This window comes from Protopterus annectens, chromosome 9.part0 (genome assembly GCF_019279795.1).
Source record: "Protopterus annectens isolate FY-2018-M chromosome 9.part0, PAN1.0, whole genome shotgun sequence".
NCBI lineage: Eukaryota > Metazoa > Chordata > Ceratodontiformes > Protopteridae > Protopterus > Protopterus annectens.
In genome coordinates, this window is record NC_056743.1 from 911,895,247 (window position 1) to 911,910,207 (window position 14,961).

Sequence of the window (14,961 nt, forward strand, 5' to 3'; positions counted from 1 at the left end):
GCCCGAGCCTCACTGAGGAGATCAATCACAAGATCTCTCTGACTCCTCCTGCAATCCACTGCAAATGCTCAGCACAAGCGCCTCCCTATCATGGTAAGGTTTCATCATGTTAACATGGTGCAATTTGTGCCCCTGCCTTCTGCCTAGCAGTTCCACCATGTAGTTAACATCACTTACCTTTCTTACCACCTTGTAGGGTCCGTCCCAAGCTGCTTGCAACTTGTGTCTGACAGGAATGAGAATCACCACCTGCTGCCCTACAGCATACTCTCTAGCTCGAGCATTCCTGTCATACCACACCTTTTTCTGTTGTTGGGCTTCTACCAGGTTCTCCTGGGCCAGGTCCATGAGTTCCCTGAGCCTTGTCCTGAGGTTTAGGATATATCTCACAACAGACTCTTTGTGAAACTCACACTCACCTTCCCACTCATCTCAAATTAAATCTAGAGGTCCCCTCACCCTATGCCCATACAGCAACTCAAAGGGTGAAAACCCTGTGGATTCCTGGGGAACCTCTCTGTAAGCAAACAACAGATGGGACAGATATTTGTCCCACTCCCTTTTAAACTGATCTGCAAATGCCCGTAGCATGGACTTCATTATAGAGTTTAACCTCTCAAGAAGACCATTAGTCTGGGGATGGTAGGGGGTGGTCTTCATGTGCTTCACCCCACTGGACTTCCACAGACAAGCCAGCAGGTCTGACATAAAATTGGCACCTCTGTCATACAGTATTTCCTTTGGGAAACCTACCTTGCTGAAAATCTCTAGCAAAGCATTTGCCACCTTCTCTGTCTCAATGGAGGGCAAAGCCACTGCCTCAGGGTATCGTATAGCACAATCTACAATCACTAGGATATACTTTTTTTCCTGTGGAACATGGGGTACTCAGAGGACCCACAATATCCATAGCTACTCTCTGAAATGGCTCCTCAATCACAGGCAAAGGCATCAAAGGAGCTCTCACCTTGTCTCCTACCATGCCTACCTTTTGGCACTGCTCACAGGTCCTGCAGTATCCTGTTACATCTCTGGAAACTCCAGGCCAATAGAAGTTTTGCATAATTATTTTGTGCCCATATGACCTGCAAAGGGAATATCATGGGCTATGGCTAGAAGCACCAGACGGTAAAGCTCTAGGCACTACCAACTGCTGCACTCTCTCACCTTCTAGCCCTCCCTCAGGGGTCCACTCTCTGTACAGTAAAGTACAGTTGTGTACACCTACCATAAAAGTAGATGTTCGAGTGTCTTCACTGTTGCAGTCATAACTGTTGGGTGTTCCTGCCGGCAGGCAGCCCGAGGTCGGCCAGAATTCCAAAGTCTGGGTCCGGCGTCGGCTGTACTAGCAAGTACCCTGACGTCAGAACGCAGAAGTATAAAGCCATCAGCCTACGCCATCTTCTCCAGCCTTTCTTGCCCCAGATGTCAGAAGCCCCCAGTAAACCAAAAGGTGTCCAAAAAGGAAACAAAAATACACCACAAAAGAAGTGGAAGAGGGAACAAACAAGAATAAGAGGGGATAGGTGGGAGGGAAACACCGACTGCAACAGTTAAGACACTCGAACATCTACATTTATGGTAGGTGTACACAACTGTACTATGTTCTTCGTGTTTCACTGTTGCAGTCATAACTGTAGGGTGGAATCCCAAAGCAGTGAAAGAAGGATAAGGCTATGCAGAAGTAGGGGCAGCAAGAAGACCCTGCAAAACAGCAGAGGCAAAGCCTGCCCTAGACTTAAAATACAGAGGGAGATTATAGTGCTTGGAAAAAGTATGCACTGAACTCCAAGTGGCAGCTTCCAAAATATCTTTGGTAGAAACTCCTCTGAGAAAAGCTGCTGAAGTGGCAGCTGCTCTAGTAGAATGACTCCTCACAGTACCTGGAATCTGTTTCCCACAGTGAGAGTAACAAAACCTTATTCCATGAGCAATCCATTTGGAAATAGTTTGTTTAGAAATAGCCTTACCTAGAGAACTGGAGGCATAAGAGATAAGCAATTGATCAGATTTTCTGAAATCTTTAGTTTTGTCCAGGTAAAATCGTAGCTGTCTGTGTACGTCCAATGAATGTAAAATCCTTTCCCCTTTATTTTGAGGATTAGGAAAGAAGGTAGGAAGGTGAATAGTCTGATTTAGAGCCACTTTCTAAATCACCTTAGGCATAAATGTAGGATTGGTCCTCAAGGAAACTCTGTCTTGGTGGAAAATAATATATGGTTCCACAGCCATGAGAGCTTGCAACTCTGAAACCCTTCTGGCAGAAGTCAATGCTAACAAAATGGCTGTCTTCCAGGATAAGAACTTGATATCTGAAGCCGCAGCAGGCTCAAAAGGAGGCAAAATAAGTTTTTCCAAGACATAATTAAGATCCCAAGCAGGAACAGGAGGAGTTCTGGGAGGTCTTAAATTCTTAGCCCCTCTCAAAAATTGTCTCACCAATTGGTGAGAAAAGATGGGAGGATCAGTGTTGAAATGAGCTGAGATAGCAGAAGCATGAATTTTGATGGATGAAAAAGAGAGGCCTTTAAGCAAAAGGTCTGAGAGGTAAAGTAAAATAGAGGAAATATCAGGCACAATAGGGTTAGAACCTCGGTCCTGCATCCAAATACAAAATCTTTTCCATTTAGAAGATTTCCTAGTGCTAGGTCGTCTAGCTTCTAAAAGAACATCCAAAACGTGTTTGGGAAGAGCAGAAGGAATCAAAGGCCCTTGAAGAGCCAAGCTGCCAGACATAGGGTCTTGAGTTGAGGGTGTAGCATCTGACCCTGATGCTGGGATAGAAGAGAAGGGTTCAGAGGTAGAATCCAAGGAGGTTCCAAGAACAGGTGTTTTAAGGTTGGATACCAAAACTGCCGAGGCCAATTTGGAGCTATCAGAATGATTATCTTGGGCTTGTCCTGTTTTATTTTCAGTAAGACTCGAGGAAGAAGAGGAAGAGGAGGGAAGGCGTATCCCGAAAGGTTCCTCCAGCTGAATGACAGGGCATCCACTTTCCAAGCTGTTTTGTGGAAGGACCTGGTGCAAAAGAGAGGCAGCTGATGATTGAGATGGGATGCAAACAGATCTATCTGAGGACAACCCCAAACTGCAGTAATCTTGCTGAATAGGCTGGGGTCCAGCATCCATTCGTGAGGATCCAAAAGGTTTCTGCTTAGGCTGTCTGCTAAGAGATTCTGTTTTCCTGGAATGAATTGAGCTTGAAGATGCAGATTCAGATTTAAAGCAGTGTCCCATAAATTCATGGCTAGTCTGCAGAGGGGGTAAGAATGAGAGCCCCCTTGCTTGTTTATGTACCACATGACTGTGGTATTGTCTGTACGAATCAGAAGAGGCCCCGGATTTAGATGATTTTGGAAGGCTAGAAGAGCATTTTGAACTGCCAACATTTCCTTCAAGTTGATGTGCCAGGCTAGATGCTTCTTTGTCCAAGAACCCTGCTGGCAAAGATTTTGAAAATGAGCTCCCCAAGCATAATCCGAAGCGTCCGTGGTTATGGTCTGAGAAGGTTGAGGCAGACGGAAGGGATTCCCTTCGTTTAAAGCACAAGCCCTGGGCCACCAAAGGAACTCCTTCTGGAGGCAGGGAATCAGTGGAATCATTGTGTCCAGACTGTGGTAATGCTGTGACCACACACTCTTTAGGTACCATTGAAGTTTTCTCATGTGAAGCCTTGCATTTGGAATCAACAGAATGCAAGAAGCCATGTAGCCCAATGCCTGCTGGAATTTCCTTGCAGTGAGCTGAGTTAAAGTAGCCAAGGTTTTGAAAATTGAGGCCAGCTGTAATTGTTTTTCTGGAGTGAGGAAGGCCCTTTGCAAGTCTGTGTCTAGAAAAGCTCCCAAAAAGATCATTTGTTGAGAGGGGATCAAATGTGACTTTTTTGTGTTCACTGAAAATCCCAGTATAAGGAGAAGACGTTGAACAAAATGCAGATGCTGAAGTAAAAGGTCTTTGCTGTCCGCCTGAATCAGGCAGTCGTCCAGGTAGGGGTAAATTTGAATCCCTTGGAGTCTGCAATAAGCTACTACTGGAGCCAGGCACTTGGTAAAGACTCTGGGCGCAGTAGATAAACCAAAGGGCAGTACAGAGAATTGAAAGTGCCTCAAACCTGCCTTGAACCTGAGGTATTTCCTGCGTTCCTGCCTGATGGGAATGTGTAGGTAGGCTTCTTTCAAGTCCAATGTCACCATCCAGGCATCCTGGGAGAGCATTGGAAGAAGTTGTTGTAAAGTAAGCATCTTGAATTTTGGAATTTCCAGGAAGGTGTTTAATACCGAAAGGTCCAGAATCGGTCTCCATGAATTTTGCTTTCTTGGAACCAGAAATATTCTTGAGTAAAAACCTTTTCCCATCTCTGAAAGTGGAACAGGCTCTATGGCTCTCATGGCCAATAAGGCGTCCACTTGGTTTAAGGCCTCTGACCACTGATGTTTTGGCAGATCTGGCCAACCGATAGACCTTGGCAGACTATGAAAGTGGAATTTGTAACCTCTTAAAATCACGTCTAAAACCCATTTGTCCTGGGTAATCTGAGTCCAATTTTGGTAGAAAAGAGAAAGTTTTCCTCCGAGAGGGGCTTCCAGGCAAAGAGGACCTGTAGCCCAGCAGAGGGAGTCATTGGGTCTGCTTCCTTTGTGATTGAGATCTGTCTTCACCCCTTCTAGGTGATGAAGCAGTCCATTGTCTGGACCTGTAGGAGGCCTGTGCCTGAGCTCGGCCTCTGGGGCGTCTATATCTTCCCCTTTGAGGCCTGTCAGACGTGGGAAAGGACCAATTTTTGGAGGGCCAATTCCTAGAAAATCTAGGAGGCTGAACCTGTAAGAAATCTTTCACAGTTTGCATAGATTTTGCTTTTTCTTCCATCTTTTTAATAACTTCCTCAGCCTTGGATCCAAATAAAACATCATGCTGAACAGGGGCATCTAACAGTTTAGCCTTAACCTGCTCAGGTAAATTCTGCTCACGAAGCCAAGCATGTCTCCTGATAACAGTACCAGAGGCTGCAGCCCTGCAAGAAGCTTCCAAGGCAACAAAACCACAATGTAAACTATGTTTGCTAACTTGTTCAGTTGCATGCAATACATCCTGTAATTCCTTGTCCACTGCACATGCAGGAAAGGTAGAAAGCCTTTGCTTTAAAACAGACAAAAGAAATTGCTGATACTTGAACATGTGAAACTGGCAATTTAAAGCTCTAATAGAAAGAGTAGCAGAAGTATAAACCTTTTTGCCCCATCTGTCCAAGGCACGAGAATCCTTTTCAGAGGGAATAGGATTCTTAGAAGAAGCGGCCTTAGCAGCCTTAGAACCCTGAGAAATAGTTTCAGGATCTGCAGAAGGGTTCTTAAATAAGAATTGATGGGAATTAGGGACTCTGTAAAATCTATCAGGTTTAGAAGGAGCAGGCGGCAAGGAATCAGGATTCAGGTTAGCTTCGGAGAAAGCATCATCCACAATATCAAGTACAGGAGGAATAGCCAAAGGCCTGTGTTGAGGGAGAAGGAGAAATTCCCTAAGTCTCTTCTTGGAAGCAGAGTAATCCTGACCTTCCCAATTAAAATGCTCTCTCATCTCATGTAAGGTTACCCCAAAAGAGAAATCTTCAGGGGGAGAAGCAGAGGGTATAGAGTCCTCTGCATCAGAATCCTCATAAGGAGGAAAAGAATAATCCTGTTCAGAGGAAGAAACAGAAAACACAGAAGCATGATCAGAGGAATCATAAGGTATATCCTGTCTAGGCCTTTTTTCAGGAGGAGGGTGAGAACCCCTAATCATTGTAAGCAAATCCTCAGCCATCCGTAGTAATTGCTTCTGGGTCTTGGGAGCTGTATCCGAAGCAGCTTGAGAAGAAACCCTTGGTTTAACAGGAGTCTTTGACTTTGCCTTTGTAGAAATAGTAATATGAGAAGGCCTGAAAACCCCCTCAGAAGCCGGTACCTGCACAGCGGTTCCGGACCCATCCGAAGGAGCGACGTCGGAAGGTCCTGCAGCAGATGAAATACTAGGCCTAGATGGCTCCCCATGGGAGTCCGTGTCGGCCATCGGTTCCGAAGTGGCGGACGACAGGGGCTGCAAAAGCACCTCACTGACGACCGCCGAACCCGAAGCTGGCTCCGTCTGCAAAGTATCCTGTTTGGACCTCGGAGGCCTATCCTTGTCCTTGCGTTTCTTTTGAATTCCGGTTGTCGGTAAGGTATCCGACGACATCCTGTAATTGAATCGTCTACCGAAATAATTCAAGGCCCAATCGTACCTACGCTTGATAGTACGAGAATTAAACCTGGCACAGAACCGACAGCAAGAAACGTCGTGGTCAGGGCCTAAGCAAGGTAGACAGTAAGAGTGGAAATCTTTATGAGGTATTTGTTTTCCACACGATATACAATTAACTTTTTCTGACATTGGAGGAGCAAGAAAAAGATTCCCCAACGGGGTACTTAGCTTGAGAAGAGAAGTAAAAACTTCGGACCGACGACAATCAAAGCACATTGTCCTGAATGCGCCAACCAACGACTTGCGAGCTTTCCACTGCACGGCAAGAAAGACTGGGGAAGATGGCGTCGGCTGACGGCTTTATACCTCTGCGTTCTGACATCAGGGTACTTGCTGGTACAGCCGACGCCAGACCCATACTTTGGAATTCTGGCCGACCTCGGGCTGCCTGCCGGCAGGAACACCCAACAGTCATGACTGCAACAGTGAAACACGAAGAACATCCCTTTGTTCCAGTATACAGATTCCCCCCTTACCTTGAGAATCAGGTGCTTCCCTAGCTACCTGCCTCAGGCCTTGCAGTGTAGGGTCTGGGAGGTGAGCCTGTCTCAAGTCTCTCCTTGTAACCTTTCCCAGCTCACCTTCCACTGGAAGTCTGGCATCCTCCGACAGCGGTGCCTCACTGTCAGTCTGGGTACTACTACTCACCTCTACATTTGCAGTCACTCTGTCCAAGGGACCATCAGTACCCACAAGCAAGCTGTGGCTCACCTTCAGTCTCACTGCTACAAAGCAGCTCCCTCCCTGAAGTAACCAACTCAGCAGTCCTGGCTGCAAGTGTGCAGTCTGTCTGGGCCTCCCCTAGGCTACCAGACTTACATGCTTGTCTCCAAGCCTGACTGTGTGCAACTGCACAAGAGCAGGGTACTGCACTATCAAAATCATTCCCTATCAAGACATCTGCAGGTATATCCTCAAACACACCTACTTGCTGGCTTCCTTTTCCACCCTCCCAGTCAAGGTGAACCCTAGCCAAAGGTATTTGGAATGGGATCCCTCCTAAAGCCCTGACTGGAGTAGATTGCCCAGGCAAGTAGAGCTCCTCTGTAACTACTGCAGGCTTTACAATGGTTATATCAGAGGCTGCCTCTCTCTTAGCGATGGCCTCTTTGCCATTCACTGCAACAGGATATAACCTCTGGTGGTAGTTTGGTACCCTTGTTGTCCCAAGACAACCTACTGTTGGCATTTTGTCTTTCCCACTTACTGGCTCTCTCACCTTTTGTTTCCCACCTTGCCTCCATGGACATCTGTATTCCACATGGCCCCACTGGTTGCATTCAAAACATTTAACCCTAGCTCCTGGACGTGTACCTGGACTAGTGGCTTCCTCTGCTACTGGCGGATTCTGTTGGGGTAGTCTGTGCTGCCCACCATGAGTTCCTTTAGTCCCATGAGCAGTACTGGGGGTCCCTTTCCTGTGCAGGGCTGCCCTGCTTGCTAGGTATAGCTCTCCCTTCTTCCCCAACTCCTCTAAAGTAGCACACTGTCTATCAGCTAACCAGATCCTCATGTCCTCAGGCAAAGTGCTAAGGGCTTGTTCCCTTACCAAAAGGTCTGCCAGTCCTTCAAAAGTGGTGACCTAACATCCACTCACCCAGCTATGAAAATAAGTGCTCAGTTTAGCAACATATTCACATACATTTCCATCTGCCTTGCATCTATGCTCACAAAACTTTTTCCTATACATTTCAGGTGTTAGCTTAAAACATTCTAACAAATGTCTTTACAGCAGTATAATCAAAAGTCAGTGTCATGCATTTTTGCTAAAGAAGTTACAGATTTACAATGGAGTAAGGGGGTCAGGAACCGTACTCACAGTCCTTGGTCAGCTTCATACTGTTTACATACCCGTTCAAACATATGAATGAAGCTATCAAAATTATCCCCCTCTTTAAACTGTGGAAGAAATTTATTGACCTTTTGTGCTTCTGGGGTCTGGTTACTCCCTTCCCCATTACCTCCATGACTCTGGAGAGGAGTCAGCATTTCCCTCTCATGCCTCCTCTGCCATTCATTTTCTCGGCTGCTTCTAGTTCCATACACCTGGCCTCCAACTCAAGTCTCTTTAGCTCCAGCTGGATTTTTTTTAAGTCCACTGCAGAAAGGTTGAGCTGTCCAATCTCAGAGGATATTGTTTCTCCACGGTCAGTCTGACTGTCCTCCAGGCTGCTGTTTTCTGATGCAGCTGTAACCAAGGCTACAATCAGGTCTGCTTTAGTCAGGTTTCCATGCACCAGTCCCCTAGCCTGGCACATCTCCGCCAGCTGGCTCCTTGTCACCTTTACATACTCCTCTGCTGACATGCTGCCTGCTCACCCTGACAAACACTAAGCTAACAAAAGAAATAAAACAATTATGATCTGAACTCTGAGTATACACTGCGTGGCTGTTTTAGAGTACAAAACACTTTTAGAGATCACTGTACATAAGCTACAGGAATTCGCTCTACCCACATCACTAGAAGCCAATTAGTATGTGAAGTAGATCCCACCACTGCCAAACACTTGTGACGACCGTGCCCTGGCCAGGCAATCAAGGAGCTTCAATCCTCACCACTAACACCAGTGAGGTTGTCTCATAGAAGAGTGAAGGATAACTAATACACACAGTATAGTACAATTTCCCTTAAGTGCACACAGAGATCACAGTCAGTCTGGGGCTAGTTGCTCCCTTGCTCACCAGGTCCCCAATAAGACTCCCCACTGGCACAGCTATAGGGTCCAGGTCTCAGCCTAGCTGGTCAAGCTAAAACCTCCAGTACCCTCTGTGTCCAACCAGTGCTTTGTGTCCCTACCAAGTAGCTGACACAACAAACACACACACACACACACACACACACACACACACACACACACACACACACACTTTGAGATAAGTATTTGTACAACTTCACAGACACTCCTGGGAAAGGCTGACACAGATTCTCCAGCTGTGCCCCTTTACCCAGACTATATGGTATAATTACTGCCACCACCCAGCTAATAATATCAGCTACTAAAAGGCTCTTAAAAGGGTGTCCAATTATTACTGTGCAATATTATTATCCAATGGTAGTATGACTAACAGTCAAGGCTTACTTTAAAGTGGCCTATTACAATAACCTCTATAAATATGCAATGTACTCTAGAGCTTATCTCTACACAAACCAGCCACAGGTAGAAGGTTTAAAAATATTTAATAATAAATAATTGAAACACAAGACAAAACTACTACACCACAGAGATATCTAAGAGTTCAGAGATCACGAAGAAACTGAAAATAATACAGTAGGACAGGTCTGATTTCAAAGAAAAATATCTAATTAATCTTTACTAGCTTTAACTATTCCTACAAGAAATCACAGTGCTAAAACTTACATATGAGCACAAGGCAGAGTGCTGAGTTAGATGTCCAAAGTCAAAATGCTTTGAGTCTCTTGTGAAAAATAGTATTTAAGCATTACTAACAAACATGTCTCCAAGGCCGTCCCAAATTACATAATTTTTGACACTTAGGTTTTCCTTGTATTCATATTGCATCATATTAACACCTGGTCTGAGTTCTCAGGCCACAAACTGCATTATTTAGCAATCTGACACCTACTCAGAAACTTACAACAATACAAGCCATTTCACATAAACACACTAGCAGAAACTAGAGCAATGTACCTTCCACATGTAAATTATGGTAAAAAACTTTAGCCTTAAAACAATGGGCATGAAACCTTCAGACACACTGGAGCTGAATTCTAATATGAAAGGGTCACAACATGCTTCACTGGGCCAGTAGAGTGCAATGTTGTCACGTATTTTGCAGTTCCACATTTCACAGTATTCTTTTACACTCAAGAAACATGCCTGTATTTTACATTTATTTACAAATGCCAGAATTATATATCAAATTCTGTTTGACTAGGCTGGTAGCCATTGTCCATCTCTCCCCAGTCATCACAGGGATAAAGTTATTTTTTTCAAAAACCAAATATAGGCCCCCAAGCTGGACCCACTCTCTTCCTCAATGGTCTAAGGTAGAGTATGCTTTTCAGACACTGGCTAGCTTCTTTTTAGGGCTAGAAATTGATTTATTGGTAGACAGGCAGAAACACCTAAGAAGTGCACATTAATTTATGCATACACTAAACCTAAGGCAAGCAACTCAAACAGGTACTGCAGAACCAAGGACATCTGTGATCCTTTTAAGTCATGGAACTTTCTTTGGTACCAGAGAGCATATCGCTTCCCCTTGCTTAGGTATGTTTTTTCTATTACTTGGCTTCCTAGACTCCTTCATAACTTTTTGCATTTTCTGAATAAAAGTGCAAAAAGGGTAATAAGTCAGATCTTCCATGCAGTTAATCTCAGCATAGTTGAGTTATGATGCAAAAGGAAATCCCCATATCACATCAAGAGGCCCACATGCTGGGGCAACAGAAGCAGTTTCTCCCTTATCATCTGTAGAAGGATGGAATACTAGTGCTGCCTTGATTAGGATGCTGCAACAGACATAATTTCTGGCTTATACTCCCTTATTTCCCAATTCTTCCTGAAGACTAACTGTACCAAAGAAAAGTCACACAGAAACAGACCCAAGAACATATCTATTGCACAAGCCTATCTCTAAGGTGCTCTGAGGCAGAGTTTATTGATAGAACCTCTCACCTAACTGAAAGGGCCAAGAACAGAACCTTGTCCAGCATTGACTAATGGTGATCTGCTGCTGTTATAACTGTCTACCAGGCAGTCTTTCAGAGTGGATATATAGGAAGCCCTCTGAGGCATCTGTACTGCTTGAACTTCAGCTAAAGCCTGCAGTGAGGACAGGTGCGTGTGCACCCCCTTGCCTATGTATCACATGACTGTTCTATTGTCTGTGAACACATACTGGCACCTTCATGACATCTTAAAACATAAGAAAAACAGAACTGACAGTATACTTTAACCCTGACAAATGCATCATTTTCACATAGCTTTTTATTGGAGAAAGGGGTGTCTGAGTAATGAAAATCTGTGAAAATATTTACTGTTGTTTAAACTCACCATTTTAAGTTTTGCATTGTTGTTTTATTATCTACAGCTCTAACATATTTTATTGAGTATTTGTGTTTTGTCCATGCAACAACTAAATAAACCTGAAACTAAAGAGAAGTCCTCCAAAAAGCACTCTCGTGTAGTTAACGGAATCTGCAAATGTTAAATCCTCTTACAGGAAGCTATAGGACCACACAGTTGGATCAGCATTGTCAGACTCTTGAAATGCAGTGGATTCAGGATGTACCATGTAAAAGTGTACAGTCAAGCTCTCTTTTTCTTATTCTCATTTATTCTATATGTCAAGTACTGGTGAAGTTTCATGATTTTCAGTATGAAAAGTAGAATTACACTGGTCGAGGGATGGGTAAAGGAGAGACAGAAAGACCAACTTAGTCACATTTGTAAAACTTACACTGCCATTGTTGAAAACTGTGGCTTGAAATGCTTTAATCATTCTCGGAGAAACAGTTGCAACCAGTAACCAGGCAGGATGTGTGCTTGTATATAGCTTTGCTGGGAATAAATTCTCTTTGAGGTAACAGGTTTAGGTTTTTCCACATTCACATATTCAGGATTAGCCGAAGGAAATTCTTCTACCTGTAATATAATACTTAAGAGCTATGTCAATGATACTGACTTAATTTAACCTACTGAAACACCAACGGATTCCTCTCTGGGCACTTTAATGATCAGTTCTGAAATCCTGTTTTGGGATCTCAGGTGGATATATCCTTCCCTAAAGCTCTCAAGGGTTTAAATTTCATTGAACTCTTCCATTTTCCCAAAATTTTATTAAGCAATCCAGGGCACTTGTTTACATATCTTTCATCCTGGTTATAACTAGCATTAAGGATCAGGGCTTAATCCCTTCACTTGCTTCCTGTTCGTCTTGCATTACGAACGCGGTTCTAATCCCCCAATTTGTTACAGTGTTCTTGTATGCAGCACACACTATATATTCTCCTTTAGCTATCTTTGCTGAAGTCCCGCAGCAAAGTCAACTTGGTAAAATTTACATGTTTTGCAATTAAGTTTTCTACAAATTCACAGTCACTTCCTGATTCTTTAAAAGAGATGTATTTAATTCTCATTATAAAAAAAAAAAAAACTTTCTATATTTCAGGGAACAAAGCCTTAGGACATCATAGCGAAGTCCATCAAGTTTTACTGCAAGGTTGCATGAGGCCAATTTAGTTGCATGCACCTCCCCAAAAAAGCCCTGTGGCTCACAGTACCCATTATGCTTTTTGTTTGCTTGTTTCCCCCATGGAGACATGAACAATCTTTCCTATACAGATGCCATTTTCTTCCAATTGCTCACTGCCATAATAAATCATCAACTGAGTCCTAGCTAAAATAAGTTTTTTTTTTTTTTTTTGGGGGGGGGGGGGTCCTTAATAATACACAATCTGTTCATAGATAATTAGCAAAATGAGGTTTAGACCTTTTTCTCATGTATTCAAACAAAACTGGAGAAAACACTGTCTTAATGCTTAAAAGGCTGTATGAAGTCTTACTGGGATAATGTTGTCAGATTGATTTGAATATGAAAACTGCATGCTAATCAGTTCCAGATTTTCATCCTATGTCCCTGATTTACAAGAGCTCCATCTCAGATTTCCACTTCTGGAGGTTGAAAGTTGTGATGCTCATATAGGCTTTTCCATTTTTTTAACTACATTCTGCAACTGCCTTTCGAGATTTCTCATTCTTAACACTTTTCTGGTCTCTTTCCATTTTTTTATTTTGGCACAACGTACAGTTTATGTTTAAAACTCTAATTTTAGAAGGCCTTTCGTGAAATTATGTGATTCTCAGTCATGTGTTTGGAAAACTCTAAATGACATCCATCTAGTTAGCTTGTTTAACTTCTCACAAATACTGAAGATGTGTGCAGGTACTCAAACCCTAACTGGGTGTGGTAATCTTTAAATAGTCTGCCTATCAAAAGCATTAAGTAAGGGGAGATCACACATACCTATTCCAAACGTACATATGGGGGGGAAATCACATAAATCTTATGTGAAGTTTAGATGATGGCACCCTTTTAATTGACGTTTGGTTTTAAAATAAATACAGGTAAAAACGAGTTTGCTATCCAGTAGAAATGCTCTGGCATGGGTGCAAGAGCAGGCGTTACATGGGTAGTGGAATGAACGGAATGCGGCACATGCCAAAAATGAATTTTACATGGTAGTTTCTCTCCATCTGCATATGTAGCTTCACAGGCATGAAATCACTACTAGCTTCAAAGTTAAAAGGGGCAGCCCAGACAGAAAATATGTCTGGATGGAAGGAAACAAAAAGTGACTAACCGAATGTTAATATTTTTCTGTTTACAGTGACCTCATCAAAAGATCTTTTGACTACCCCAGTCAAATGCAAAATAAACAACTTATGAAATAACAGGAAGTCAGCCTCCAACAGAACTATATAACTAAAACATTTGGAGTTGCCCCATGGTTACTTCTAGGAAAGTTAGCTGGAAGCAGCCTGCACTGGTTGTGTAAAGGGATAAAGCCTTGACTGTAGCTCAGGCAACCAGAGTTCTATTACCTGCTCAAACACTTGATCACACAGGCAGGGAGGATGGAAGTGTGTATGTGTGTGTGTGTGTGTGGGGGGGGGGGGCAGATGGCTTGGAACTAGCCCAGAAAGACAAAGGCATGACCACCCAAGTTGGTGATTATAACTGTTGGCATATGTGGAGGAGCATGTATGCATACAACAAAAGGGATAAAAGCTGTTCCTGTATTGAAGTATGTGGTCATGTCCCCATCAGTGGAGGGGTTAAAGCCAATCATAACAAGAATATCCTCACAGACTGGGTGCCTGCTAGAGCATAAGCAACTCTAGTGTCTGCCTCCATGATGGGTTCCTCCTAGATAGCTCTCACCTTTGTGGATCTGGATAATTCCAATCACTGAGGAAAGAACATGTACACTGAGCGAAAAAAGCTTAATGAGGGTCAGCCAGAAGGAGGGAGAAATTAGCCAATTTAAAAAAAAAATAGTTAGCAACTGCTGAAAAAAAAAACAATTCACTTATAGCTCCCCCAAAGGGGAAAGCACTTAACTGGTGCAGGATGGTATAAGATATTACAAATGACAGAGGACTCTAGAAACAGTGCTTGGTTATGCCCAATAAATCTAAAAGGTGACACAGATGAAAGAAATGATGAGAATGCAACTGCTACATACATAACGTGAATCTTAAGAGACGGTAAAACTGGTTAAGAGAAAATGATTGGATAAAATGGTTGGTGCTGAACTGCAGTTCTTACCTCAATGTTTGCAGCTGTATTTTCAGCATATTACCTAGAGAAAGACAGACATACTAAACCAACCACAATACAGTTTACCGATTATCTGTGCTTGTTTGACTTGCCTCTTTGGTGAATGTATTCTAGAAACAGCTTTCCAGGCACTGAACTCTGGACTGATACAGTACTGTCTCAGATCCTCCAGTGCCGTCCTTGTTTCCTCTTCAGCCTGCTTCTGATATTCTTCCTCTGTAAGCAGTCGAGGTGGCACTGGCTTCTCCTTCACTCTGCATATCTTTCTGCAACAATGAAAAAAGTCATTTAAAATTATTTTACTAGAACAGTGAACATGGATGCTGTATTCTTAGCTTTGGAGAGTGCGGTTTCTAGCTGTGTGGCTGTGATTACTGG

General features: G+C 43.4%; 1 protein-coding gene across 1 annotated transcript in view; it reads right to left on the bottom strand.

Annotated features, from left to right (window-relative positions):
* Positions 1-14,961, bottom strand: part of NEMP1 (nuclear envelope integral membrane protein 1) — a 420,672-nt gene that overhangs the window by 62,517 nt on the left and 343,194 nt on the right. Inside the window, exon 8 of the mRNA XM_044083655.1 lies at positions 14,676-14,849. Coding sequence (XP_043939590.1) covers positions 14,676-14,849 — 174 coding nt within the window. The remainder of the gene's footprint in view (positions 1-14,675; positions 14,850-14,961) is intronic.